We start from the raw sequence: 27,771 nt of genomic DNA on the forward strand, positions 1-27,771 counted from the left end.
ACGTGAAAAATTTATTGTTTCGCTAGATAAAACCGTTATGCCTCATTTGAACTCATTTAGAGTCCTTTGAAACTCCGTTGAAACTGCAATTTTAAACTGTATTAAAACTGTTAAGTGTTGGGGTCCATTAAAGTCCATTAAAATGTGAAAATCCTGGAATGTTTTCCTCAAAAACATAATTTCTTCTCGACTGTTCAAAGAAAGACATCCACATTTTGGATGACATGGCGATGAGTAAATTATCTGGATTTTTTTGAGACAAATGAAGTGTGACAATAGTACGCTCATCATATTATGCATTAGTGATGTCTAGTTACAATATGTTAATTCAGTTCATTTAATTAAATAAAAGAACACATTTGTAATAATTAAAATTATAAAATCTTTTGCCACTCTAGGAAAATATAATAATTTTTGTTTAATAAGAATAAATTTAGCTATAATTATTTCTAGTTCACTCTAGAAAATAAAAGGTTGAGTTATAGCTTATATAGCATAGCAGATAATTCAGGTATTCAGTTAAATACAGATAATTGTAAGCTGTATGTGTGTGTTGTGTGCGTACTCTTTATATATTTATATATATACACAAACATAGCTATGTAACTTATTTATACTGTAAATATATAATGGATATATACTGTATATACGTTTCCTACTAGGTGCCATATGAATAGTTTCAGCTTTTTTCTTATAAAGCTCGTAATTTTTGTGCTATGCAAGACACTTTTCTGTCTATCTCTCTCTCTCTCTCTCTCTCTCTTTAGTAATCTGACAGTCCAATTTTAAAGGTGCAGGTCAGCGACTGTAATTTCCAGGGGCCCTCGTATCTGCAGAAATTAATAAGGCGTTGCGGTTGTGATCTGTGAACTTGTTCACGATTTATATCACCCCCCCCCCACTTCATCTCCACATATACTACCTGACCGGTCACAGCATCTCCTTTTCCCCCCACGACGACTCGTCTAGTGCCTGAGGTCAAGCCGGTGGCCTCCCTGACAAACAGCCTCGGCGTGAGCGCTGTGGCACTCGGGCAGAGATTTGTAACAGTGTCCCTGGTCCACTGAATTTGAATTATTCTACCCGGGCCTTGCGTCGCTTTACATCGGCGTGGGGGTGAGTGGTTATTGTCGCAGGGGGTAGGGAGGGGACATGGGGCCCAACGAAGCCCCAGAAGAGGTACCAAGGGCAGGGGTGCGTGGTCAAGGACAGGGGGGAAAACAGGTGGAAGGTTAATGGCCCCTGGACGGGATCCACCAGCCGCCCAGACTTGATATATGGGCTTTGGGCCTGGTGCAGGCATAGGCTTTCAAAGATATATTATTTCATTTTAGAGGCTGCATTCTCGTCCGCGCATTTGTCCACTGATAGATGATATCCCGTGGCTGGGCGGAAGCCACAATTGGAGATGGCGTGTGAGTTTTTGTAAGGCCCGCTCCTGTACATATTTTCTTTCTCTCTGTCTGACCTCTCATATTCTCCTCCCTGTCCGCTAGTTTTTTTGGCAGGTTGTTTTTTTTTTCAAGGGCTGCTATTTCAGTAGTAACAATATCTGTTTGATGAGGAGAGATGTGTAGCAGGAGAACATCCACAAAGACCTCTTTTCATTCATAAATAATGCACAAATGGACAAAAACTCTGTGTCTTGTCATGAATTTTGGAAGAATGCGATGTTTTGGCACTTCATCAATATTGCAGCTGCAAAATCCAGACTGTACGTCCTCCGAAGATACAACGGAAATTAATAACAACTCATACATTTAAGGCGGATATATAGTGGATGGGTAGGCAAAAATTGCAAATGAAGAATTTGGTTCCAAAACGCGATTAACGGCATTTAAAAAAAAGTTTTACGCAAAATCTGATATCCGCCGTGTTATTCTGTCATCTTTTCTCCCTTTTTTCCAAATTGCGACAAACGGCAGTCCTCCTTCTTTGCAGAATTAAATAAATCCACTTAACCAATCACAGCGCACCATTCCACGCATTGTAAACAATAATGGCGACACTTTGAATACACACTGAATACTAGTTTTCCTCATCTACTATATACTTCGTGATCAACAAACAAACAAAAACAAAATAATACTTTTGATGGCGTTAATAAACCAGTGGTGGTTTTCTGTGGCGGGAAAGAAACGTAAGCCATCAAAATCGAATAATTTACGTGGGAGGCACTCGGGCGAAGGAAAAATGCCGGCTGTTGCTTGTTCTCACACGACAGCATTAAGCTTTTGTCATGCTAACACATTGACCCCAGAGGATCTTATAAAAACTTTCCATTATTTTACGCAAAGTCAACGAAAATCGAGCAGGACCAAAACACTTTACAGCTGATACCTGTCAAGAAAAAAGTTTATTGGTGACGTCCCAAAGATGACAGCAGCAATGACAGTGTTTTGATTAATGCCATTAATGTTTATTTTTACCCAGTGTATACCACTAGTCAACTAAATTAATATAACATGGCAAAGATGAATGCACATTTATATATTGATTCAATAGATTAATAGCATTATGAAAAAAAAACTTGGATTTATTGCACTTTGCGAAAAAAGTTTTTATACATCTTTGAAAATCAAATTATGGATTTGATGGTTATTATAACCTAAATATGTTATGTGAAAGTTTGTAACAGAAAATAGTGGTTTTCATCTTGTCACTTTCTTTACTGAAAAAAATATTCAATTCAGTGGTTGCAATCAATTTATTTAAGCTGCATTAAAACAAAAGTTTTTTTTTGTATTTCTTTTTTGTTTAAATGTAGCTTAAATAAATTGATTGCGACCACTTACCTTAAAAAATTTGAGTAAATTGAATTAATATTTTTTTTCATTGTTGGTATAGAAAACACGTTTTTACTGAAATTACTTAAGATGGATTTATTGCGAATATTTGATGCACTCTTCAAATATTTAGTATTGTACATGATGTTACAGCCTCTGATAAATTATTATATAGAGCTTGCAATGTTAATATTAACTGATTATTTGATTACAATCGATCTTTATATCATAATTGCATCTGATTCTGACTAAGAATGGGTCAACATAGACAATAAAAGACAGTTTGACTGACACATACGGTTTGTTTTGTTTTTGCCTGACCTTTTTTAAAATTCGAGAAATATTTTCCATCCTAAAGTAATAAAATACTCATTATTTCTCATAAAGCTCAACAAGTAGATACACTAGAGGATATTTTGTTTATTCGCCCAATCAATGCCTCAGTCTTCAATTTATGATTGCCATAGACTGAAAATCCAGTGATCCGTTCTTTTTCACATTGCAATAACTTCAACCTGCAACCCAAACTTTTCTACGATTAGCCAGATTATCGGAAACGATTATCAGAAGCACCGCCTATATTACAGATGAAGACAGCATCACTCTCTTTTGCCCCCAAAAATGTGTCCTGCACCCCCAAGGCCTTACCGTGCATAGGAAGGAAGTGTGTACACTTGTTAAAAGGAAAGATTTAAGGTCCGATCTCCCCTCAGGGCCTGGCGGACTCTAGGGAGGGGTTAGAGAAGTCGGAAGAGAGTCTGTTCATCCACTTGTTGCTTTGATGAGGGATAAAAGCCTGTCGTGAACTTGAAGTTCCTGGCCGAGAGCTGATGGACTCGTACTGCATACTGCCGCACTTTAAAATAGGAAAAATATAGAAATATGTTTTTTTTTCTTTATATTTGTAAGCACTTTGCACTCCAGAGGGGGACAAATGTTAGATATTATCTTGCGGCGATTAAGGTAAAAGCCTTTTTTATTGGCCGCACTGAATGCTTGTTAAAACCAGGATGTAGAGCGACGCTACGAACTATCCCCAAAACACCCCAATCAGACCTGAAACAACAACACACAAACCGCACTGCGGAGGCTGATTTAACAGCAAACAAACTAACAAATCAACTCAATCAGCATTTTCACCTCTACTGGAAAAGTAAAAAACACTTGGACATTTTCCTGTAAGCATTCGTGGTATTCGTATTGAAACACTAATGTGCAATAGCATTAAAGTAATGTACATTATGACATGCCGTCGATTATTTTTTTTAAAACAATGATTGCACGATAGTTAAAATCTGGCACAAAATATACAGCATTGAATATGTGGAGATTTTTTTAAGGATACGACTGCTGTGTAGTTTAGTCCATATTGTAACGCTATCACATTTAAGCTATGCATGTCACTCAGGACCTTTCACCTCCAAACATATTATCACTTGTAAATTAGATTTGCAAAGCAGCTGTAATTTTCCACCTGTTGTACCTAATAGGTTCGAAAAAACAAAGTGCTCTCTAAAAAAGTAAAACTTTTACTTGCACATAAAAAAAAGATTTTTGGCTCGTGGCTTCTTAAATCTGGGATAGTTCACCCAGATACCCCAAAATAATGGTAAGCACACAGTTGATGGTACCCATTGGCTTTCATAGTCATTGGGTACCATTAACTGCGTGCTTATCATCTAAACATCTTCTTTTGTGTTCAACAGAATAAAGAAACCAAGAAAGTATTTAAAAAATGTTTAAGGCGTGTGCGGGTTTCAATCCTGAAGTCTTTAATGAAGTTGTAGTAATCAGATCAGGCTTGAGGTTTCTAGTATCAGCTTTGCTCTGTCAGCAGTTGCCATCAACATCTATTTTTGCTTCTAATTTACAGCTCTCTGTTTCACACATGCTGAAAGGTCTCAAAGACAATAGATAAGCAATGCATTCAGACGGACCAGGAGCGTGCGAGCTAGACTTACACTTATATTTAACTGCGCGGTGCGCGTGGATTAACTCCTGATGAACAGCATGTGCAATTCAGCTGGATACCGTTATACGGCCACCTGTTCATTAAAGTGGGCTGTATCTTTTATTTCTCCTTCAATATCAGACGTTGGCACTGCCCGCCACTTTCAAACGTTTCCAAACACATTACAGTACACATCAATAGGCGTGACTTTCTGAACACTTTTCCGGGTGAGGATGAAAGGAACATTTCACCAACTACGGAAAAAGGGGAAAATATTTCAAATTCGCACCAGGCAAACTCTTGAGGTGGGACGAGCACCTGACATGTTGAAAGCAGTTTAAAACCTGAGAGCATTGCGTTACAGTGGTGTAATGCCAGACACGGCAGGTTGTGGCAAACAGCAGCGACGTAATGCTTGGAGTTCTTTCTATACTCGATAAAATTGACATGAATAGGTTCAATAACGAAGGGTGATCTACAGCTGTACACGTGAGATATTTTGGCACATTATCCTTCTAGTGTTGTCCATTTGCTTCTTGTTAGATCTGTTTATGACGCATCACAGACAGTTTTACGGACAGGTTTTAAGTTAAGCCAGCACTAGGCCTTAGTTTTATTAGGACATTTAAGTAGTTTTTACAAACAAACCTTTACAAAAACAATACAGGTGTGCACCTTGAGACAAAACAATGCTGAGACTCTCGAGCTGAGACTCTCATTGGATTATTGCAGGTTATGCCCAAAACATACCCATTACTCATTAAAAAAACAGGACCGACACTTTTCGACCATGCGCTCGACGCACATACCATTTTTTCCCGTCGTTAAATTAGCAAAAGTGGTTTCGGACACGCCCATTTAGACGTTGGGCTGTGCGCTTTAGACAATGCGCTTAGATCGTTAAAATAAGGCCCTTTGTGTTAAAAACTACACAATGTGTGTTATTTTAGTCCCTAAATAGACACATCTCTGTGTTATTACAGAAACAACCAACGCTATCTCATGGCAATTCGTACGTAATTTACGAGGTGGCTAATTCGTATTAATTCATATGAGCACATTCGTAAATTTTTGTACGATTTGCCTTGACCCTTGTGACGTTGGGGCTAGGGGGTTAGGTTTCGGTATTGTTTTTATGATAATCGTACGTTTTTGCGCGATTAACTTGAATTAGTGCGAAATAGCCAACTCGTAAAATATGTACGAATTCTCGTGAGATCAGGCTGGAACAACACATTTGTGTGGTCCCTTTTATTTATTTTAACACAAATTGACATATACTGTGATAAATAGCATAAAACAAACAATGTGATTATAATAATCACATCCTATTTAAAGCGTTTTGATCGTAACACATGATACTTACTGCTAGTTTGGACACAGATACTGTATACATTGCTTACAAATCTAAAATTTAATGTAATCAATAATTAAAGACTTGAGCAGATAGTGAGAAAAAACTGCCAAAAACTGCCAACATGGGCACATAGTTTACTTTACATAATTCATTTAAATTTAAATTGATAAAAATTGTCTTAATATACAGAAAACGTTGTGCTCCATGTTTTTTTCTTTTAGAAATAAACGCTGTTTTGGACCCGCTGGTGGGTCTGCAGAGTCTCTTAACTGGCACTGAGCGGGACACCTGAGTTTACTTCAATATTTTGCATGCGAATGTTAATATTTTACGACAAACTATATATCGTTGCAAAGGTCTAAGAATGTAGTTTACATATTTTTAAAACCTTTTAGCAGTAATAATAATACAATGACCGTCATTTATTAATTTGTGACAGGAGTATGCAGAAAACCTCACAGCAAACCAACACAAACCAAAATTTTTTGATAATTCTGTAAATATATTATTAATATATTATTTTTATTTATTACAATAAATTTAAACTGCTATAACAATTTTTTATATATTTTTTTATTTTATTATTTTTTTATTTAATATATTTTTACCTCAAGACACTACCGTAAAAAAAAACGTTTAAGTATCTTCTCTCTTTGGGTCCTCATCCGAGATCTATAAATCTGCACATGACGTACAATCAGAGCCAATCAGCGAGCTTGTTACATCCACCTGGCCATAGCTAATTTGCATTTCTCATTTGACCATTTGCAAGGACCCAAAGAGTCACGGAAAAGCTAAATAGAGAGGCTAAAACGAAAAGCAAATCGAATAGCGAAAAGAATGAGGAGAACCATCGGGAAAATTAAAACAGAAATGTTAAACGGAAATGCCCTTTTAAATGCCTAATTTAAACCTGTATTTGTAGTTCAATTTATAAATCCAGTTATTTATTTCTCTTTTTAAATCGCTTTTTGAAATACATTTTGAAATTCCATTATTTAATTAAGAATTTATAAATGCAATTTAAAATGATGAACTTATTGAGTGTTTATGTTGTTTTTGTAAATTGTTAAATTACTTTGAACTATTTATTAATGGATTAATATTTAATTTCTACGTTATTTTTATAATCTCACTTTTTATTGCCTAATAAAATGTTACATAATGATTTTTTTGTAACTTTGTCTATTTAGTTATAGATTAATTAATGAATTTTTAAACAAATCTATTAATTGCTATTTTTATTGTCCAGGTAGTTATTAAATATTGAAGTTCCTTATTACATTTTGCATGACTCTTGTGGTCCTCCATAGGGATGCTTTACACTCTTAGAAAGGATGTGTTAATTTTTTGCACATCTTTGTGCGTTAAGCTTTTAACACATTATGTGTAACTTTAACACATTAGGTGTCATTTTGTGTTGATTTTGTGTTAAAATATAACACAAATTGTGTTAAAAGTAACACAAATGTGTTGTTTCAATATGGAGGTGTTTCAACAACGCATTTAGTCCCAGAATCAACACTAAAGTTTATAAAGAAACAAAAATAAAAATCAATATAAAAATGTATACAAAAACTAATTTTAAAATTCAATGCATAAATTTATTTTTGTGTTATTTCATAGATTTGATAACTTTGGTGGTGTCAAAACATTTGAGAGTATATATGTATACATCTATATATAATAATTATTATATACATACAGTCCACAGTACCGTTGGATCAATTTACCCTGCATATTAAGACTGCAGGTAACATTTAATATCATTGCATGAATACTTTAACTTTTATATTGCACTGTTAAATGTTTTCATCCAATGATATGTACAGTACATTACTCATAGCGATTATAAGCAGTTATGCATTGCTAAATAAATGAATCAGAGATGGGATGTTTCTTTCTCTTCAATAAGTGCAGTGGTGGTTGAGGCAGAGACATGGTTACTAATGGTATTATGGATAAGAACAGACAGGCTCGGGCTCGCACGCATAAAGCCACTCTGGTAGGCGACTGCATCTCCCAGCTAAATAATACAGGAGCCCCCCAGCCCCCCCACCAGCCTACCTGGACCCATTTCCCAACCGAGCCAATCAAGAGTCATTTCCTGTCATCTGTCAACGTGTTACTCAAAAGCCATAAATATTGACAGCCGTCGCCAATAAAGAAGCTCATAAATCGTTGAATTGGAGAAAATGCGGCACGCGTGGAAATAAAATCGAATAAAACGCAGCGTTCGGTCTAAACGCGAGGCGCTGTGCGTGCATGTGTATATGCGTGTGTACCAGATTAAGAACCTCAATCGATTCGGACTGGACGTGCAGAATTCATTGTGGATTTGAAGAGCATTATTTTCTCACTGAACTTTGTGTGTGTGTGTATATAGGGGGGTTAAAGTAGTGTAGTGTGTGTGGCACACAAGAGAGCTTTTCATGTTTATGTTCAGTTGAATAATTGATCATGGATGCTTTGTTTTTTGATAATTAGCTGATAGCTTCTTAGCTTTAAGCCTTTGGATTTGCATGATATTTTTTCATACTATAGGCTGTGAATTACTCGAAACAAATGATCAGCTGGACTTAAGAAATATGCTGATAAATAGCTCAAGGTTTAGTAAATAAAGTTTTTTTAATACTCTTCTGAATTGTGGTGCTGCTTAGGGGCTTGTTAAGGTTAAAATAAACTTTATTCTCTGCTCAATTAGATTCAATAAAAGCCTCCACTGTAAATGTGAATAACTATGTACAATGTACACTTTAACTAGTGCTTCTCATTATTTATTGCTTAAATAACTACCGTAGTTTTTTTGGTAAAACAGACTGTATGGAGCTGTTTTAGTTTCATTCAGTCCGTGATGTGTCCTTGAGGTGGAGTTCAGCTGCTGGCAGCCGAGCACTGCAGGTGTGAATTTATTTTGTGTGTGCGTATTTGTTTATCCCCTTATTTTGTAAATTTCCAATAGTGGGGCATTATATAAAAGTCGACCTGCTCTGTCTCAATGAATTAGTTTAAACTGGATTTTGTGCAGAAAGGTGCTGTTACATTTCTAATGGACCGGAGATGTGCATTTCCTTTAGCTTGCTTGGACACAAATATCCAAGGAGAGGAACTACATACATGTATGAAGAATTTGGTTCCAAAACGCAATAAATCCATTTTGACTAATTTGGGTAAAAAAAACATTGTCGTAAAGTAAACTTTTTTCAAGAAAATGTTTTTTATTCCATTGGCAGATTTTTTTGCTTGTTTTAAACACTAATTTACTTAAAGTTTATATTTTTTGTCTAAATTCTAGGTTATTTTGCTCATCAAGAAAACACAACTTAATTTAAGATTTTTTTTGATATTTTTACTAAAAACAAGACAAAAATACTACGTAAGAAAGTCATTTTTTGCAGTTTTTGTTTGTTGATCACGCAGTACAAAGTAGATGATCAAAACTAGGATTCTGTGTCAATTCAACTTGCTGCCATTGTTGTTTACAATGCGTGGAATGGTGCGCTGTGATTTGTTGAGCCGATTTATTGAATTCTGCAGAAAAGGAGGACTGGCGTTTATTGCGTTTTGGGAAAAAATTACAGAATAAAGTGGCAGATATCAGATTTTGCTTTTAAATACTGACCTGATACAATACTGATTTTGGTGGTAACTTAATGGCGTTTGGAACCAAACTCTTCATATAAACTTGTGGTAAACTTGACTGAACTCTGGAGAATACAGATTTTATTGTGGTATGACATGGGGTCAAGAGTCATTGTTAATGTGGTCATCGTGGGGATTGATCAATCTCCATTCTCAATTGTTCAAACATCCCCCACACCCCACCATTAACTCTCATCTCAGCAGACAGCCACAGACGCTTCTTGTCTACCACATGTACACATGAATTATAAAGGATACCAAGAAGTATAGCAAATGTTTTCCCAATGATGTCTCTTATGATGAATTTATAGATGTCATTGCTTGTTGGTACTGTTTCTTAGATGCGGTGACCTAATTTGAAATGATCTCTGTTTGCAAAGAACATGTTGCTATAAGTTTGTGAAAAGCAGAAACTAAATAATTTGCCATGAAAAAGATCAAAACAAGTTTTTAACAGATATCAGCTACTGATTGTATGGTACAAAAAAAAAAAAAAAATTCAAGAAAAAGTGTTCTTAGCATTTTTTTCTTGTTTTCAGTAAAATATCTAACAATTCTTAAATTAAGATGTTTTTTCTTAATGAGCAAAACGACCCAAGAAAATAAGTCTAGTTTTTAGACCATAAATATAAAATTTAAAGGTGCAATGTGTAACTTTTATAAGGATCTCTTGACAGAAATGCAATATAAAATACTATATTATCAGTAGACCTTATGTTTTTATTACCTTAGAATTAGACGTTTTTATCTACATACACAGACCTAATATGGAAGTCGCCATTTTGTTTCTACAGAAGCCCATAATGGACAAACTTTTTTACTAAGTTGTCTCCAACGATGACATGGTTGTCCGGTGGCGGCTACCGTAGCTTTTCTATGCGTTTTGGTGAACTGTGGACTAAAAGGCGATTTATTGTCGTGCGTAGGTCCTACGGCGTAGCCGCGACGGCGTAGGTTCCGCGTCGGTTTTCATTTATACTTTTGCGTCGCCGTTCGCGTCGACGTGCAAACACATGCGAAACCGCTGGTTGGCAGTAATCACGCGTGTAACCACAGTAGCAGCAGAAGTCGTCACAGAAGAAGAAGCTAAGCAAGTTAACTTACAAACGAAGAAGAAATAGCAACTTGTTGTGTGTAATTTGAGAAGACCAGCAATGATGTAAGTAAATAAACAGCGACTTATGTTGCAGTTTGAGTTAAATCACTCCTCAACTTGGCTCATCTTTGTTTTCACCGTCTCAAACGGAAATACCTATGACGCAGTTTTTTTTACCTGACGGGAGGGGTTCTGGTGGACCAATCACAGCGCTTGTGGTCCGCGTAGAGCCGACGCGCTGTTAGAAATTTTGTGAGGTGCGAGTCAGGCTACGCAGACCTACGCACGACTATAAATCGCCCTTAAAACGTTGGTTGCAATTTGCAACCTCACCACTAGATGCACTAAAATTTACACACTGCACCTTTAAGTGATTTTGTGCATAAAACAAGCAAAAAAATCTGCCAATGGGGTAAGCACATTTTTCTTGAATTTAGTGTTTTAAGAAAAATTTTCAAGATTTTTTTGCTTACCCCATTGGCAGATTTTTTTGCTTGTTTTGTGCACAAAATCACTTAAATTTGATATTTTTGGTCTTAAAACTAGACTTATTTTCTTGGGTCATTTTGCTCATCAAGAAAAAGCCTCTTAATTTAAGAATTCTTAGATATTTTTACTGAAAACAAAACAAAAATACTAAGAAAATGTTTTCTTGAAAATCATTTGTCTTTCTTACTTACTTTTTTACTTTCTTACAATTCTTAAATTAAGATGCTTTTTCTTCATGATCATATGACCTAAGAAAACAAGTCTAGTTTTTAGACAAAAATATTCAAATTAAGTGAATTTGTGCTTAAAACAAGAAATAATATCTGCCAATGGGTGAGAAAAAAAATCCCAAAAATAAGTTTTCTTTTTTCTTAAACAGTTAATTCAAGCAACATTTTTATCACCCCATTGGCAGATATTTTTGTTTGTTTTAAACAGAAATTCACTTAAATTGTATAGTCTTTGTCTAAAAACTAGACTTATTTTCTTAGATCATTTTGCTCATCAAAAAAATACATCTTGGTTTAATTTTTTAAAAATATTTCTACTGAAAACAAGACAAAAATAATAAGTAAGAAAGTCATTTTTTCCAGTGTTAATATTTTATAATAGTGAAAAATTGCAAAATCCGCTTGCACCTCCATCAAAAATGAGATAATGACATTAACTCTCTGCACTTATTATACGGCCATCAAATACTTTCGCTTCAAATCTGCTTAATCCCATCCCCAGGCCATTCAAAAATACTGGTTTGTTGGCAAAATCCATTAAGACAAAGGAAACAATGTATTACAAGAAAACATGTCAGACGCACTTAGAGGGTTTTGCATCAATTATTGCAATACTCTTTCTTCTGTTTTGTTAGCCCGTATAAAGCAACGCCTGACTCTTAAATTAATCCAATGAGTGAGATGGCAGGGAAGCATGAGTATGAAGCAATGCACCCGCAGCGGCTGGTGGCCACCTGCTCAAAGTCCCAGCGCGCTTATCAAACCTTCGGCAGCAGAGAGCAAACACAGGGCCTGCCATGACAAACAAGCCGAGAGATTTCCACGAGATCAGGGAAAAGTGAGGCCATATAAACCAGACCTCGTGGTCTCGTGCATCCCAAGTGCTTTAGATCAGCTCCCACGGGATGCCTAAAGATGAAGGCAGAATGTGACACCTAAGCACAAACGGTTAGCACTTCCTCTGGGGATTTTGGGACACTTGGGTGATCTCCTATTAGTTTAACTGTATAGATTATCAAATAGGGTTTGTAGAAAGATAAAATAATCTATTGGCAGACATTCATGCATTTAATTTTGCACCCTAGCAATGCCCTAAAAAAGTCTAATCATATCAATAGTTTTGCGAGTTGTCTGTCCCAACTTTGTGTTGCCAGGTACCACTTACGTTTCATTCAGTAAATGATATAGTGTTATTTTAGTAAGGAGTTAGTAAAAGTCAAATTTAAAAACATCAAATAATACTAATCAACCTGACAGAGAGGAAGTGAGTGTGCGCCAGCAAATGAACAGATGTCCACAGAAGACTCAAAGCTCTGGCAACACCATTGAAGTGCACTTCAAACCTCACATGTAGTTCCTCCAACCAGCTGCACTGATCCACATCCAAACGGTCAAAAGATTTCAGATAAGACTCATTTAATTTTTTTATCTCTGCTTGTGATTATGCAAATGTGATTGTGGACCACATGCTTGCATTCTGGCTATAGTTGTAAATAAATCACTCGTTTCATTAATGGCCAAGCAACAAGTATCTATTAATCTGTTCATTAGGACACTTCAAATACTTATTAAATACAGTTCCAGCTGTGTAAGCTCATTACACAGAGTCTTAACAATGCTTGTGGCACTCTACGAAAACCATATGGGATAAAAAAGCTCATATTTGGCAAATTAGCACTGGTCAATGCTTTCAGGGCATTATGAATACATTTTACTTTTGCATTTTGCAACGAGACTTATTTGCACGTCATTTATGTTGTGCATTTATTTGCCAATTTTAGTAACGCGGTTCAAAGCAGTAGTGTAGACAGATGGGGAACGTCTTTAGGTCTTCTTTAGGGCTCAGCAATTGATTGAAACGCTGATCTAGCAATGCCTGAATTACCATAAATGAATTAAATTGGTTTCTTGGAGAATATACATTTTTTATACAGTAAGTAATGCATGTATTTTGAAATACTAGAGGTGAACGCATAAATATAACTTCAAAATTAAACAAGAATTTGTGGATTTAAAGCTATTTCGAGATCTTAGTGTAGTAAAGAATCACAAGTAGGGTTGCCTTCATGACGATAGTTGGTTTGTTTGCCCATAAATGTTTTAAATTATTATTATTATGCGTATTATAAGAGAAACGAATGGTAATCCGTACAGACCAAGCCCATGGTTCGGCACGCATGTGATTGGCAGATTAATGCGCAAAGTTAAATAGGGAACGTTTGCATGTGTTTCAAAGGCGATTTTAAATCAAATTTAAAAAAAAATATTTTTTTGGTTCTTTAAGGCAGTGGTTCTCAAACTGGGGTCCGGGGCCCCCAGGGGGGCCGCGAGATGGTGCCAGGGGGGCCCCAGTTTTATGACATTTTATAAAATACATTTCATTTATCATGAATTCTGTGGAATTAAACCACAGAAAAAAAATTAGGCTACTAACCAACAGCACTACTTTGTATAAATTAATGTTTTGTTTAATTAAAATGTTAAATTTTAGAACAGTTTTTGTCATACATTTTCTTTGGGGGGGCCGCGAAGGAATGCACCGTACACAAGGGGGCCGTACGCGGAAAATGTTTGAGAACCACTGCTTTAAGGTAGTTGTTTTCACGCTATATGTTCAATTGTTCATTTTTGTGATAAGTTTCATTTTAGCTAGTAATTTGATCCTATAGAAACGTTTGGGTGGAAGAATGATACCAATGCTTTGCCTCTGGCTCCATGGATGATTGCTTCTGCGCATGCCCTGGCTCCAAACTGACTTTTTACGTAACACGGCAGCACCCATGGTCAGACAATGGAATCCATTTCTCGCCTAATGTATTGAGGTCACAAATCAAAAATAATATGCGTGAATGAAAAAAATAAGCGCAAATCAGAACTTTAAACAGAATTAAAATTATATTGCACAAAACTGAAAAACGAATGCAAAGTTATTCAAATTGCATACAAAATGACATTTTATTTGTTTATATTACTCCTTTTATATTTAAAGGAACTGTATATGTATACTTCACTACCTGTGAATATACAAAAAGTTATCTGAAATTATCAAAGTCCACAGGGTTCCCACGAGTCCTTGAAATTCTTGAAAGTTTGTGAATCTGGGGGAAAAAATTCAAGGCCCTGGGAATTTTTGAAAATATACATACATAGATACAGGTCATTGAAAGTGCTTGAATCTATTTTATGCAAGAAGTTTTCTGGAAAAAAATCCATATTATTCCCTGTGTAGTGTAGGATAATTTAATTTCTAGACTTTTTAAGCACACATGCTAAACTTTTCGCTTTAAATTCTTATATCTTGCGAATGTTAATTCATACCAAAATGCTTTTTTGCATAATTGTGTTTGATACATAAAAACGTCTCGGGTTATGTATGTAACTGTTGTTCCCTGAGAAGGGAACGAGACGCTACGTCACCCTTGCATACTTCCTGCGTCCCTGTAACGCCGTCTTTGGCAATATTTCAGATAGCGATATACTTCCTGGCTCCCGGGTCACCCTGTCTTTGTCGTTAAGCCACACCATTGGTTGAATCTGATATACACATTCAGACACACTTACCCTTGGAGGCGTCCCCGAAGTGTCACCGCAGTGACGCAGCGCAAGTTCCCTCCAAAGGGAACTATAACAATGTATATTTAAAGGTAACACAATGTAACCTTGCGCTTACTTGAAATGTGTCCCCACATTTAGTCCTTGACTTTGAGGGTATTGGACCTGGAAAGTCCTTGAAAGTTCCTTGAATTTGAAGTTAACTAAGGTGTGGGAACCCTGAGTCCATCTGACGGTTATCCATCTTCACCGGCACGATCACCAGCTATGAGTTGCACTGGAGTGACGTCAACTCCATCTTCGACTGATTGGTAATCTAAAAACTAGCAGACCAAAGTGACTTAAAGTTCGCCCTGATTTGCATGAAATGCTAGCGCAGAGTGAGGAAATTAGAGCAAGGGTAAAACAGCACAAGCATACAAAAAAATTTAATATAGGCAGAAAATATTAGAGAGAAGAAAAAAAATGTGTATGCAATTATATAACTTTGCATTCGTTTTCCAGTTTTGTGCAATATAACTTGAAATCTATTTGGGACATTTATTCCATATGCTTCGTCCATTTTTTCTATGGTCTCATACTGTTGTCAGTTTGTTCTTATTATATTTTTCCTCCCTAAAAAAATTATAAAAAATAAATAAGCGAAAAATAATCCAATCCGTGCCTCAAAAAAACTAAATGTGATCCGAACTGTCCGAATTATTATCATCATAGCTTCACAATGCGCAGTGCACAGGCATCAATGACACGCTCGGATAAAATGCTATCATGTTTGGAAAGGTTGCGCTCAGTGTTTCCAGCTTTTGATTTTTGTGGCTTTTCATGAATAAGAAAATGATTGCCCAACCACGATATTATTGTGTATCAGCGATCTTAAAAGCAGACGATAGGACAATCTCACTATGGAGGATATCGCTCAACGCTAATCACAAATCAGTTTTTTGATGATAGGTTTAATCGTTTCTTATCGATTGTTTGAATTGTTAATTTACAACCTTTAGTCTAATAGATCATTTTTGGCTTACGGCCAAGTATTTTTCCAGCTCCTTGTACCACTTGTTCATCTAGATAAACATTAACATGCTATTGCATATCCTCATTATACAGCATAATTTACAGCCTAAAAGTTTGTGAATTACTGTAAAACCTATAAACATATTTGCCATCATTTTAAAACACAATGGATCTTATTCATGAATCTTTCTTCATACATTTGACAGTCACTGTCAATTAAATCAGTGACTATATGACTAAATAAATGACTACACAAAGTGCTTTCAGACAGATCTACTGATCGGTGAAAGCGTAAAAGGGTTGAGCTTGTCGTAAGCGCACATCACTGTGACAGTGCTAAGGGAAGCGTGCTGACAGGGGTATCAGATGCACTAAAAAAAGGTCAGTCATTGGCAGAGACCCCTGGACTTCTGCGTCTTCCCCTGTTGTGACTCGTGGCCCATCGTGGCCCCGTTTGATGACCCGGAGGCCCAGTGGGAAAACAAGGCTTTGATGAGAACGCCTGTTCAAATCAGTACGAATGACAGGTCCCTTTGTAGAAAGAGCATGTTTGACTTACACGACAGCGATTTGTCATAATAAAGCGTTGATGTGCAGATGAAGCAAGATGTGTTAACGATGCCACATGCATAATGCATATTCGATTCTGGGGCTACGTTTTTGTATTTTTTTCAATATTTGAAATAGGATTTATACCAGAAAGTGGTGTGTGTGTGCCTCAACCTGGGAAAGTAAAACAAAAATAGTCACAGTGCATATAGTACTTATGCAAAATTTGCTTTCATGTTACTATATTGGGGAAAGGGCCGTTCTAATTATAATGATAATTATAACGTTAACTATAACGATAATTATAATAGCGTCCGCACCACATCTCAGTTGAAATGACTTGTTAATCTGAGTTGATTTAACAAAAAATTTTAAGGCAGAAAAGTATTTTTTAGAGTGTAACGATAAATTTATGCTAATTTGCTCATGAGGCGCAGTGCCCGCGCAAATCATTTACTTTCAGTGGCATTAACTAATATTGCATTTTTCCCTTATTAAAAAAAAACGCTTGTAATTGTTTACGTGTCAATAAATGTATAAATATAAAAAATGTAAACGGCCTTCAAGTCTCTAGGATTGTTTTGATAAAATTGTAAAACCATTCCTACCCAGTCTCACAAAGTTTTGTGATGTAGTCACGTATTTTTTTTATTCTTTTTTCGTGATATTATCACAAATTTGTGCGTTTTTTTCGTGATCGTATAACGAATTCCTGTTTCGTGTGATTACCACGGATTGGTTACTCAACTGCTTTGGTTACTGAACTCAACTGGGTTAGATTTGGTGCTTGCATTAGAATGTCACTTTATACATTGGTTTATACTATTTTTTCTGATTTATTTTTTTATATGTCGCCTGGCGTTGGGGTTTATAGTTAACCTAGATGGTGTAATGACGTCTGTTGCTTGCTGAGATGTTTTGAAGTTAAAGTTCAATTCCATAAGAGCAAGTATGGTCACTATTAACAGTAATGCTTGCCTCAGTTTATTTAAAAGTCTATAAGTTATTGGATTGTGTTTGGATTTACATTAACATTAGGCATTTAGCAGACACTTTTATCCAAAGCGAATTACAAAAAGTGAGAAAAATCTGCAAAGCTATTCTGATTTGTAAATCCATTGTTTGAACTGAACTCATTCCATCTGTTATGACTTCTAAAGCAGCACAAACAAGAACCGTGAGCACTCAAAACAAGCCGATACAGATATCACTGAAGCTTCTCAAGGTAATACGAGGCATTTCTTTCACATTATCTCCGCCTTGAGAAACAGCAAGTCTTACTTTTATATCCTTAACCAACTCCCCCATCTCTCACTGGAGTTTTTGTACGCTCTTCTATATTTTCACAACCCTGTGTAAACTTTTCACCCGGGTGAATTGTGAGTCGAAATGTTTCGTGTGAAGTTTTTCAACTGTCCGCACAGAAACGTTTCATAGGTTTGAAGAATAGCTGGACGGGGATTAATCCCCTCACGTTTCCTCATTCTTAGACTCAAAGAGCTCTTTTTACCTACTTTAGCACCTCGGTTTAATGATTTAGGCTGCGAGCCATGAGAACCCAAGAGGGTGACAATGAACATGTTGTTGGAGCAAATCACCTCCCGGCCGAAAAGCCATCGACGTGCGTGTTTTCGGCTGCGATAGCCGAACGCGCTACTTAATCACGAGGGGTAAACGAAGCCATATCACTTGGCAAACAGATTCATTAGCCACTGTGAGTAATGCCGACATGTGCGGGGGCATTGCCGAGTTCACACGAGAATGACCTCTCGTGACTTTTTAAGCTGCGAACTTTTGCCTCTTTAGTGCCATCTTTGTTTGAAACATAAAATTGCAGTATTGAATGTATTGAAAACATGTAATCTGGGGTGGTTTCTCGGACAGGGCTTATCCTAGTCCCAGACTATAATGCATGTTTGAGCTGCTTTAATTTAAAAACACCTTGTTACACTTCAGTTACATTGTTTTGTCTTTAGATACACACCCTATAGTGTTTTTTTGTAAGGTATGTTTGTGAAAAGTCTTAAATTACCTAATATAATTAAGGCCTAGTCCTGGATTTACTTAAACCCTGTCCGAGAAACCGCCCCTAAAAGTGAACTGTTGTAATCGGGGCTTTTTGCATATTTGGTAACATACCTCATTCTGCATGTCTTCTCTTCAGGTTGACGACCAAATGAAGCTCCTCCAAAACTGCTGGAGCGAACTCCTCATCCTGGACCACATTTTTCGGCAGGTGATGCACGCCAAAGAAGGCTCCATCCTTCTCGTCACGGGGCAACAGGTGAGTGGCCGCTACATCTTCTCCCAAAAGATCTCATCAGGCGTGGATCAACACCCTTTAAAGTCCTATCGACTGCACCCGGGGACTCCATTAAAAATAGATTACGCTTAGATATAAACTAATGTGGCCGGAATAATCAATTGTATACTTCTCATCAGCACGTGGTGTGCAAATAAATAAAATGGTTGGTTAGGCATGCACGAGTCCAAGTGGTGAAGGGATAAGAGAAAAGAGGAGACACAGAGAGATGCAGACGATATGTATGATTTACCTCATTCGTCTCCGAGGAACAACACTGGACGGATGCCTCGGGCTCTACTGAAGCTCTCCGCACACGAGGACCTTTAATTCTCTCTTCATACTCGCAAACACATGCATACTTCCAGAAAATGTTTAAACTGCTTATAAATAAACATGCTTCTGTCTGCCTGTCAGTAAGACAAGAGTTTAATTTTTAATTCTGTGTTTTCTCCCTTAAAGTAGTGACAGCTTAAACTTTGGGCATAGCTCTATTTACATTTATGCATTTGGCAGACCTTAAATAATTTTTTATATGATCAATATACAATGAAATGAAACACAGTAGGTGCCACATGTTGAAGTGTGATGTCTTTGATAGTTCTGGTTCTGTCTAGCAAATTTTTGTTTGATAAGCGATGCCTGGCTGAGGATTGGGGGCGGGGCAGAGGAGGGCCAGACCTTGTTTGCATATTTTGCTTAATGAACAGCTGGTGCTGAAAAAAGCCTTTGGGGAAGAGAGGGCGAAGACTCCTACAGTTCATTACGTCCTATTATTCCAGAGCAGAACACTGACAGCCTGACCACAAAACATGATTGCGCATTAACAAACACTGTACTGGGTTTATTCACAATTAAAACAAAACTAAACTACTATAATTATTCACAGAAACTTAGATGTTATGCAGGTATTAGTGGCTATATGTAGCTCATAAAAATAGTAATAGTAGGTACACTTGGGTTAAATATAAACCTTTTCTGGATTAATTTACATTGTAAAAAGTGAAAGCTGCTCTACTTACAATACTTACTTTAATTGGTAAGTTTTATAATGATTTTCTCACTTTAAGTGAAAAATTTAAAGGAAAACACCACTGTATTTTTATATTTTACTATGTCCTTCCCTCAACTTAGACAAATGAATACATACCTTTCTTTTCTCAATATATGCACTTAATCTTTGTACAGCGTGTCGTGAATGTGTTAGCATTTAGCCTAGCCCCATTCATTCCTTAGGATCCAAACAGGGATGAATTTAGAAACCACCAAACACTTCCATGTTTTTCCTTATTTAAAGACTGTTACATGAGGAGTTACACAAGTAAGTATGGTGGCACAAAATAAAACATAAACAATTAAAAATGAGAACTATATTGTATGGCGGAAGTTTGCAGCACTTCGACCTTGGGCGTAGTAATATTGAGGGAAGTGATGATGTCACTGGGCGCCAAGGTCGAAGTGCTGCAAACTAAGTGCTCTTCCGCCATACAATACAGTTCTTATTTTTATCCACATAAAAAATCACCACGTTTTATTTTGTGCCACCATACTTACTCGTGTAACTACTCATATAACAGGAATGAATGGGGCTAGGCTAAATGCTAACACATTCGCGACGCGCTGTACAAAGTGCAAGCATTGAACAAATATAGGTATGTATTCATTTGTCTAAGTTGAGGGAAGAAAATAGTGAAATATTGAAAAACTGAGTTTTTCTTTAAGTTGAAAAAACGTTTAAAAATTAAGTTTTTTTAAGTTGATTCAGCTTTTACTTATTACAGTGTAACCCAAAGGCTGGGTTTGTCCATTTTAGACCCAACGCTGGGTTGAAAATAACCCAGCATTTTTTAAAGTTCTGTAGCTCAAATGGTTGCACCGCAAAGGTCATGGGTTCGATTCTAAGGAAACACACATTCAGATAAAGTGTAAGTCGCTTTGGATAAACGCATCTGCCAAATGCATGAATTTCAATCTAAAAAGTAGTTAGGTACTAACAAAAAGTGACTATTGTTCTGAATATATAACTATATAATTATATTATTTATCGATTATTTATTTCTGGGCACAAAATTAGGCTATTTTTAAATACATTTTATTCGTTTTTGAAATTAAACATATCAATTTACACTAAATGCAATGATAGAATGTGGCCAAAGGCAGCTACTGTGTATAGACCGTTTCAGCAGTAACAACATAAACAAGCGGCTGTCGCGGTCCGCACGTAACTTCCGGTAAACTCCGCTAAGAATAAATAACAACAAAGTTCTTTAAACGTAGTTTATTAATATAACAAGCAAAATAAACAACACATAGATTACCTAGGAAACCAAAAAATTTGTTATTTTTGACGAGGGATTCGTTCAAGAGATCAGTTTAGTAACTAGTCAGACCATTAAAAAAAACGAAACCGGAAGTAAGGTTCGTATCCAGACGGTTATCACGTGCGTCCGATGAAACCGTCTATAACACTATTAGTTAATTGCAGTTAGGTTTATTGCGTCACTTTTAGTTTGTTACTCCCTTAACGGTTCATTTTACAGTTTCTTTTATTTGAGAACACATGTCATTGTTTCTTCCCACAGTTGAAACGGCAGCAATGCACAGTAGGATCAGTGGAGAAATGTTGCGATACATGACACTGCATGGGCGACTGTCCAATATGTCACAGAGCCACATGTTCCCCCTCATTGTCTGCCTGTCTGTCTCTCAGACTTCCAGATGAATCTGAATACTCATAATCAGATTCACACAAAGCTCCAGTCTTTTGTTAAGATCAAGCTTACACTGATCCCTGCAGTGTCAGAATGAATTACAATTTGCCACTACAGGCTGTTTGCTGACTTATTACATACTATTAAAATTCACTTGAATCTTTGTAACTTTAATCTTTTTTCCCAGTAAAACAAATGTAAACATTTTCAATAACTGATGTTTAAAAATATATATTTATATTGATACTGTATTTGTAACTCTGGTCATAAGTGTAATTTGTTTATGACGCTTTCCATTGATGTATGTTTTTTTTTAGGATAGGACAATATTTAGTCGAGATACAACAATTAGAAAATCTGTTTTTGAGGGTGCAAAAAAATCTAAATGTTGAGAAAATCACCTATAAAGTTGTCCAAATGAAGTCCATATTACTAATGATAAATACATTTTGATATATTTATGGGAGGATTTACAAAATATCTTCATGGAACATGATCTTTACCGAACCTAATCATTTTTGCCATTAAAAAATCGATAATTTTGATCCATAAAATGTATTTTTTATTGTTGCTACAAATTTATCAAGACTGGTTTTGTGGTCCAGGGTCACATTAAATATTTAAATATATTTAAATATTTTAAATTTTCAAATTTTTAATAGTATTAATTTTCTTTAAACGGCTAGGTTTCCCGATAACGATTAAACTTAGCACTTAAGAGCGCTTTCTACGAGCTACTTAACGAACATTCGTTGTTCATTTACTTGCGTTTCTCAAAGATGCACGTAAAACGATTGCTCGCAGCTGGGTTTTAAGTAGGGCTGGGTATCGAGAGATCGGTTCCAGATCGATTCGATTTCGATTCACAAGCTATCGGTTCGATTTTCGTTTCCAGTTCTTGGGCCAGTTTTTATACTCGATTCTCGATTCAACTCGATGAATATAGATTTATTACAAATACTATATTAAAGGTAGGGTAACAGATTTGATCCTGAAACATTTTTAGTTATGCTGGTTAAAAGTCTCCTCACATCCTGATAGCAATCACTGTGTTAAGTTGTTTAAATGTATTTGTAAAAATTTATATCATCTGTGAAAGGCGTAGGACCAAAAAATGTTCAACAAATCATAGATTTCGGTCCGAACGGACGTTTCCTTTTATGTCCCTCATACGTAAGCGTAATTTGAATTCCCACCGCGCAGCGAGTCCACGCAGATACCATACGTCATCGGCGCGTTCACGTGCGCTCTGTCTGTAAACAGCGAGAACACCAAACTTTTCTGCTGAATTGACAACCTACACAGGAGCAACAAAACTAAATGCATCTTTTATAACAACAACAGCAAAAACTGCCTGGGTCAGCAAGAGCAAAAACCGAAATTAACATCGGTAACTTTACTGCTTTACCGCGAGATGCAAACAGCTACAGGAGGCAAAGGGTCTGAAAGGGTCGTTGCACTGTTTATTTTGGTAAGGTAGGTACGCGATATGTTTGTATTGAGATGGATTCAGATATTATACTTTGATGAAACGTTGTGTTGCTTATGAAATTTGTGTTCGTTTACGGATTAGCATAACGATATAGTTACTACGTCTACACAACCGAACGTGTGCTTAAACTAATTCTGATGTAAACCAGTTGTTTATGTTGGTTATTTTGGAAGTGTTATTCACTTTGTACTGCAAAGTTTTCTCACTGGTGAATGAGACATGAGACGTGACCGTCTGATCTGTGCGTGTTCATGTGTTTGGAAAGAGGCGTGACTTTGGAGAGCGATTTGACTTGAGGGTGGGATCGGGATTTCATTGCTAGGCGGCTACCGTTAGCATTTTTCCAAATGTGTTACCCTACCTTTAATAAAAAGAACAGTGAACAACTCTCCTAGATAACATCGCGCAAGGCACAAAAGAGAGTGACATCTAGTGAAGAAGACTAGTAATTCGATTAGCGTTAATCTTTCGTTCAATGTTTGCAGAAATAAATATGAAAGAAAAAATATCGATTCTGCTCTTTGAGAATCGATTCTGAATTGACCAGGTTTTAAAAAAAAAAACGATTAATCGAAAAATCAAATCAAATTTGTAGCAGAAGCTTGTTTAGGCTAATGATCTTCAGCTGATGTGCACTAATATTTTTTATAATATTTTTCATTATTGCTCAATGACTTTTTAAATATTTTAATAATTTGTGCATAATGAAATATTCTTTTCCGTATTTAGTCAGGACTCGTCCTTCTGCATTTTATATTATAGTATAGATTATTATTATTATTTGTTTTTTATTATCTATGTTTATTTATTATTATGGATTATTGCAAATACGTTTTCCTTCTTTATAAATTTGTGTTTAGTCATTTAAATTTGATTTTTTTTTTATTATATTAAAGTAATTTAAACAAATAAACAAAGAAGAATCCAATAAATAAATATACATTTAAATCATTACATTATCGTCATTGCAGGAGTGCAATTTGCTGGTTGTCCTGCAGGTGACCTTGTAACTCTGTTGTCTTACGATGCACTTATGAATGAACGATTACTCCAGAGCACTCGTAGAACTACGATGATTTTCAAGTGCTACTTAAGTTACGAAGCTTTGGGAAACGGACCATAATTTTAAGATGATTCGTACAATCATTTTTACGATCTACTTAGCCTTACGATGCTTTTGGGAAACCCAGATTATTAATCCTAGTTAAATGACAACTTCAGTGCAGTAGCTTCGAGCAGATCCACGAACGCAGCCGTTGAGAAATGCAGGATTTAAAAAAATTCAACTCATCATATTTACCCAATAAATAAATTCCAATCGGCTCGCGCTTTTAATTGCAAACCCAGCGGAGGGAGTTCTCCTCGCACTTAGGAGGCCCATCGTCTACCTTCCTCCAGAAACCCTGGCGCAGTCAATTATGGTAATGAATTGTCAATAAATATAAAAATTTAATATGGCCTGCTTACAGTGAGTGGCAGCTAAGGACTTGCCTGCAAGACAGATTTGCTGGTGCTGCAGATATTAAGTGCACCTGAAAGGGGAGGAGAGAGCCACGGGGGTCCCGCGCAGGGTTCGGCCCGGTAGCCTGGGGGACCTCCAGGGGCCCCCGCTCACTCACGCCTCTCCAACCCCCACCGCCCTCGTCTGGCACTGGGGTCCGAGGGTCTGGGCACCAGGGATGGAGAAACGTGCAGCTCTTCCATGTTCGGTCCGATGCTGATTATCATTCAGGATCTGCTTGCCGCTCTGTCCCTGCTGTGCGGAGAGAAGCTCAGCTAAAAATGAGAGAGAGAGAATGATAGTGGTGTAAGGAGCGTAAAGCTGCCAGACCTGGTTATATGCCTACTTTTATGCCGAAAGACTAGAAAGGTGCTGCCAAATGCAGTATAACTTTTAAGCTAGAGTCTTGATTCAAGACTGAAAATGTTCAATGAACCTGAGAGTCAAATGAACCCCGATGGATAGTGTGGTTATACAGTTAAAATTAACAAACAAACCTTTTCAAAGTTGAGCAACTCGCATTTCACATCTAGCATACAAGAACACAGTCTACATATAACATTTCTTTCCTTTCCTAAGAAAAAGTCAATATTAATAAACGACCCCCCCCCAAAAAAAACTTTTTGACCCTACGCTGGGTTGAGAATAACTATTTAAAACAATGTTGAATAATGTTACCTATCTGTCTTAGGAAACATGTTCGTGTATATCAGTTTCTTTTTCTAGTAACTTATTTTGTGTGCGTACCCTCTCGCCCCTTTCTTTTAGGTGGATTATGGCCTAATTGCCTCCCAAGCCGGGGCAACACTCAACAACCTCCTGAGTCACGCGCAGGAGCTGGTGAGCAAACTGCGTTCCCTCCAGCTGGACCAGAGGGAATTCGTCTGCCTCAAGTTCCTGGTGCTGTTCAGCTTGGGTGAGTTCACATGGAGGGGTGGAGAGAAGTGGGTTTATGGCCTTACAGCATTGTCCAAATCTCACTCGCCTGCTCCCAAGGTTCTTGAGGGACCTTGGGATAAGCCAGGAGACGGTACTGTATGTATGATAAGAACATCATTACGAAAGTCACCATCGGATAGCCTCCTCTGCCTGACACTGGGGTAAAGTCACGCTTTTTTTGGGGCTGACCTCAGACCAGCCTCATTTATCCAAAACCAACTGTTAACCACATGGTAGGAGGCAGCAAAACTTTTCCAAGGCCTGGAGTCTACGCCAACAAAGCCAGACTTAACTACCACACTCAGTCTAACCCAAATGTGGTATTGAAAAAAAATTCAGTTCAGCCAAAATTAAGATATAATGCATCATGACATTTTTGAATGACTTTCATTTTTGTGTAAACTGTTAAAATAGAAAATATAGAATATACAGTATAGGTATGTTTATGCTGTTTCTTTTAAGTCTAAAGTCTGATTTATAGTTGTGCGTAGGTTCTATGCCGTAGCTATGCCGTAGGCTATCCGTAGCCTGTGCGTAGCTCTGCGTAGCCTGACGCGCACCTCGCAAAAATTTTAACAGCGCGTCAGATCTACGCGGACCGCAAGCACTGTGATTGGTCCACCAGAACCCCTCCCGTCAGGTTAAAAAAAACGCGTCATAAGTATTTCCGTTTGCGACGGTGAAAACAAAGATGAGCCAAGTTGAGGAGTGATTTAACTCAAACTGCAACAAAAGTCACTCTTTACTTCCATCATTGCTGCTCTTCTCAAATCATACACAACAAGTTGCTGTTTCTTCTTCGTTTGTGGGTTAACTTGTCAAGCTTCTTCTTCTGTGACGGTCGCGCTGCTACTGTGGTTACACGCGTGGATACTGCCTACCAGTGGTCTGTGCGTGTGCTTGCACATCGGCGCGGACGATGACGCAAAGTATAAATGAAAACCGACGCGGAACATACGCCGTCGCGGCTACGCCGTAGGACCTACGCACAACTATAACGAGCCCTTAATATATAAACAGTTCTTACTTCATAGTAAGCTACAAATATTCCTACTATAATAACTTGCAAACATATACAACTATTGTCAATTTAAAAGCCTGCAATTAATAAAATCATGGCTTCTAGTCTTCTAATGCTGGATTCACACCAAACTCGGTAGAGACGGCAAAAGCGCGCTATTCGCACGTAGTTGGATGCTGGAACATTTTGAGTTTACTCGCTTCATTCGTGCGTGAAATTCTAGTCATTCGAGACATTAATGCGAAAATTTGTCATGGGAGAGGCTTCTGCGACTTTCCAGCGGCATTGCTTAATTAGGGTCATTCACGCACCAGTTTGCATCATTCCCATGAACTAGACACGCAAATGAAGCGGATTCGTGTCTACTGCACCTCATTCACGCCGCGATGCCCTCAAGAGGCGCGTAAACGCGTCTTTACATTGACTTAACATTGAAATCACTTGCGCTTGATGGCAAAACACGCTATTTGCGTGTAGTTGGACGCTTGAACATTTTCAGTTTACTCGCTTCATTCCTGCGTGAAAGTTGCGTGTGAAATTCTAGTCATTCGAGACATTCACTCGTAAATTCGTGTCAAGGAAGGAGCTTATTTAGCTCAAATTGAGTAAACTTACCAGATTGTTCGACCTCCTTACTCCCTTTCTTCCAAACAAGATCCTTTTAATTCCTGTCAAAGTAAGATGTCGTCTCGTATAGCGATGATGATTGTCCTCCATTGTTGTTTTGTTTTTCTGCCTCCGCTTGCTTACTGTAATCACGTCACTGCTAGAGCAAGCTCCTGATTAGTTAATGCGGCGTGAAAATCTGGCAAAGTTCAGATTTTTCAACTTTGTCAACGCGTTCTGCGCATTCGCGCTTGTCACGCTGCAGGATGCCTCGCATCTTTGCATTGATTTAACATGCAAATCACTCGCGCTTGCCGCCTCTTCCGCGTTTGGTGTGAACACACCATAATGCTGGATTCACACCAAACGTGGTTGAGGCGACAAAAACGCGCTATTCGCACGTAGTTGGATGCTTGAACATTTTGAGTTTACTCGCTTCATTCGCGTGTGAAATTCTAGTCATTCGAGACATTCACGGGGAAATTCGCGTCATGGGAGGGGCTTCTGTGACTCCGCTTGCTTCCTGTAATCAC

The 27,771-nt window shown here is 37.3% G+C and overlaps 1 protein-coding gene across 3 annotated transcripts in view; it reads left to right on the forward strand.

Annotated features, from left to right (window-relative positions):
- nr5a2 (nuclear receptor subfamily 5, group A, member 2) overlaps positions 1-27,771 on the forward strand; it is a 71,528-nt gene that overhangs the window by 18,666 nt on the left and 25,091 nt on the right. For all 3 annotated transcript variants that reach the window (XR_012335923.1, XM_065259536.2, XM_065259535.2), the window contains exons 5-6: positions 18,831-18,950; positions 25,441-25,588. Coding sequence is in view for 2 of the 3 variants with exons in the window: in XM_065259536.2 (XP_065115608.1) it covers positions 18,831-18,950; positions 25,441-25,588 (268 nt within the window). In the remaining variant the exon portion in view is untranslated. The remainder of the gene's footprint in view (positions 1-18,830; positions 18,951-25,440; positions 25,589-27,771) is intronic.

Source organism: Paramisgurnus dabryanus, chromosome 24 (genome assembly GCF_030506205.2).
Source record: "Paramisgurnus dabryanus chromosome 24, PD_genome_1.1, whole genome shotgun sequence".
NCBI classification, from domain to species: domain Eukaryota; kingdom Metazoa; phylum Chordata; class Actinopteri; order Cypriniformes; family Cobitidae; genus Paramisgurnus; species Paramisgurnus dabryanus.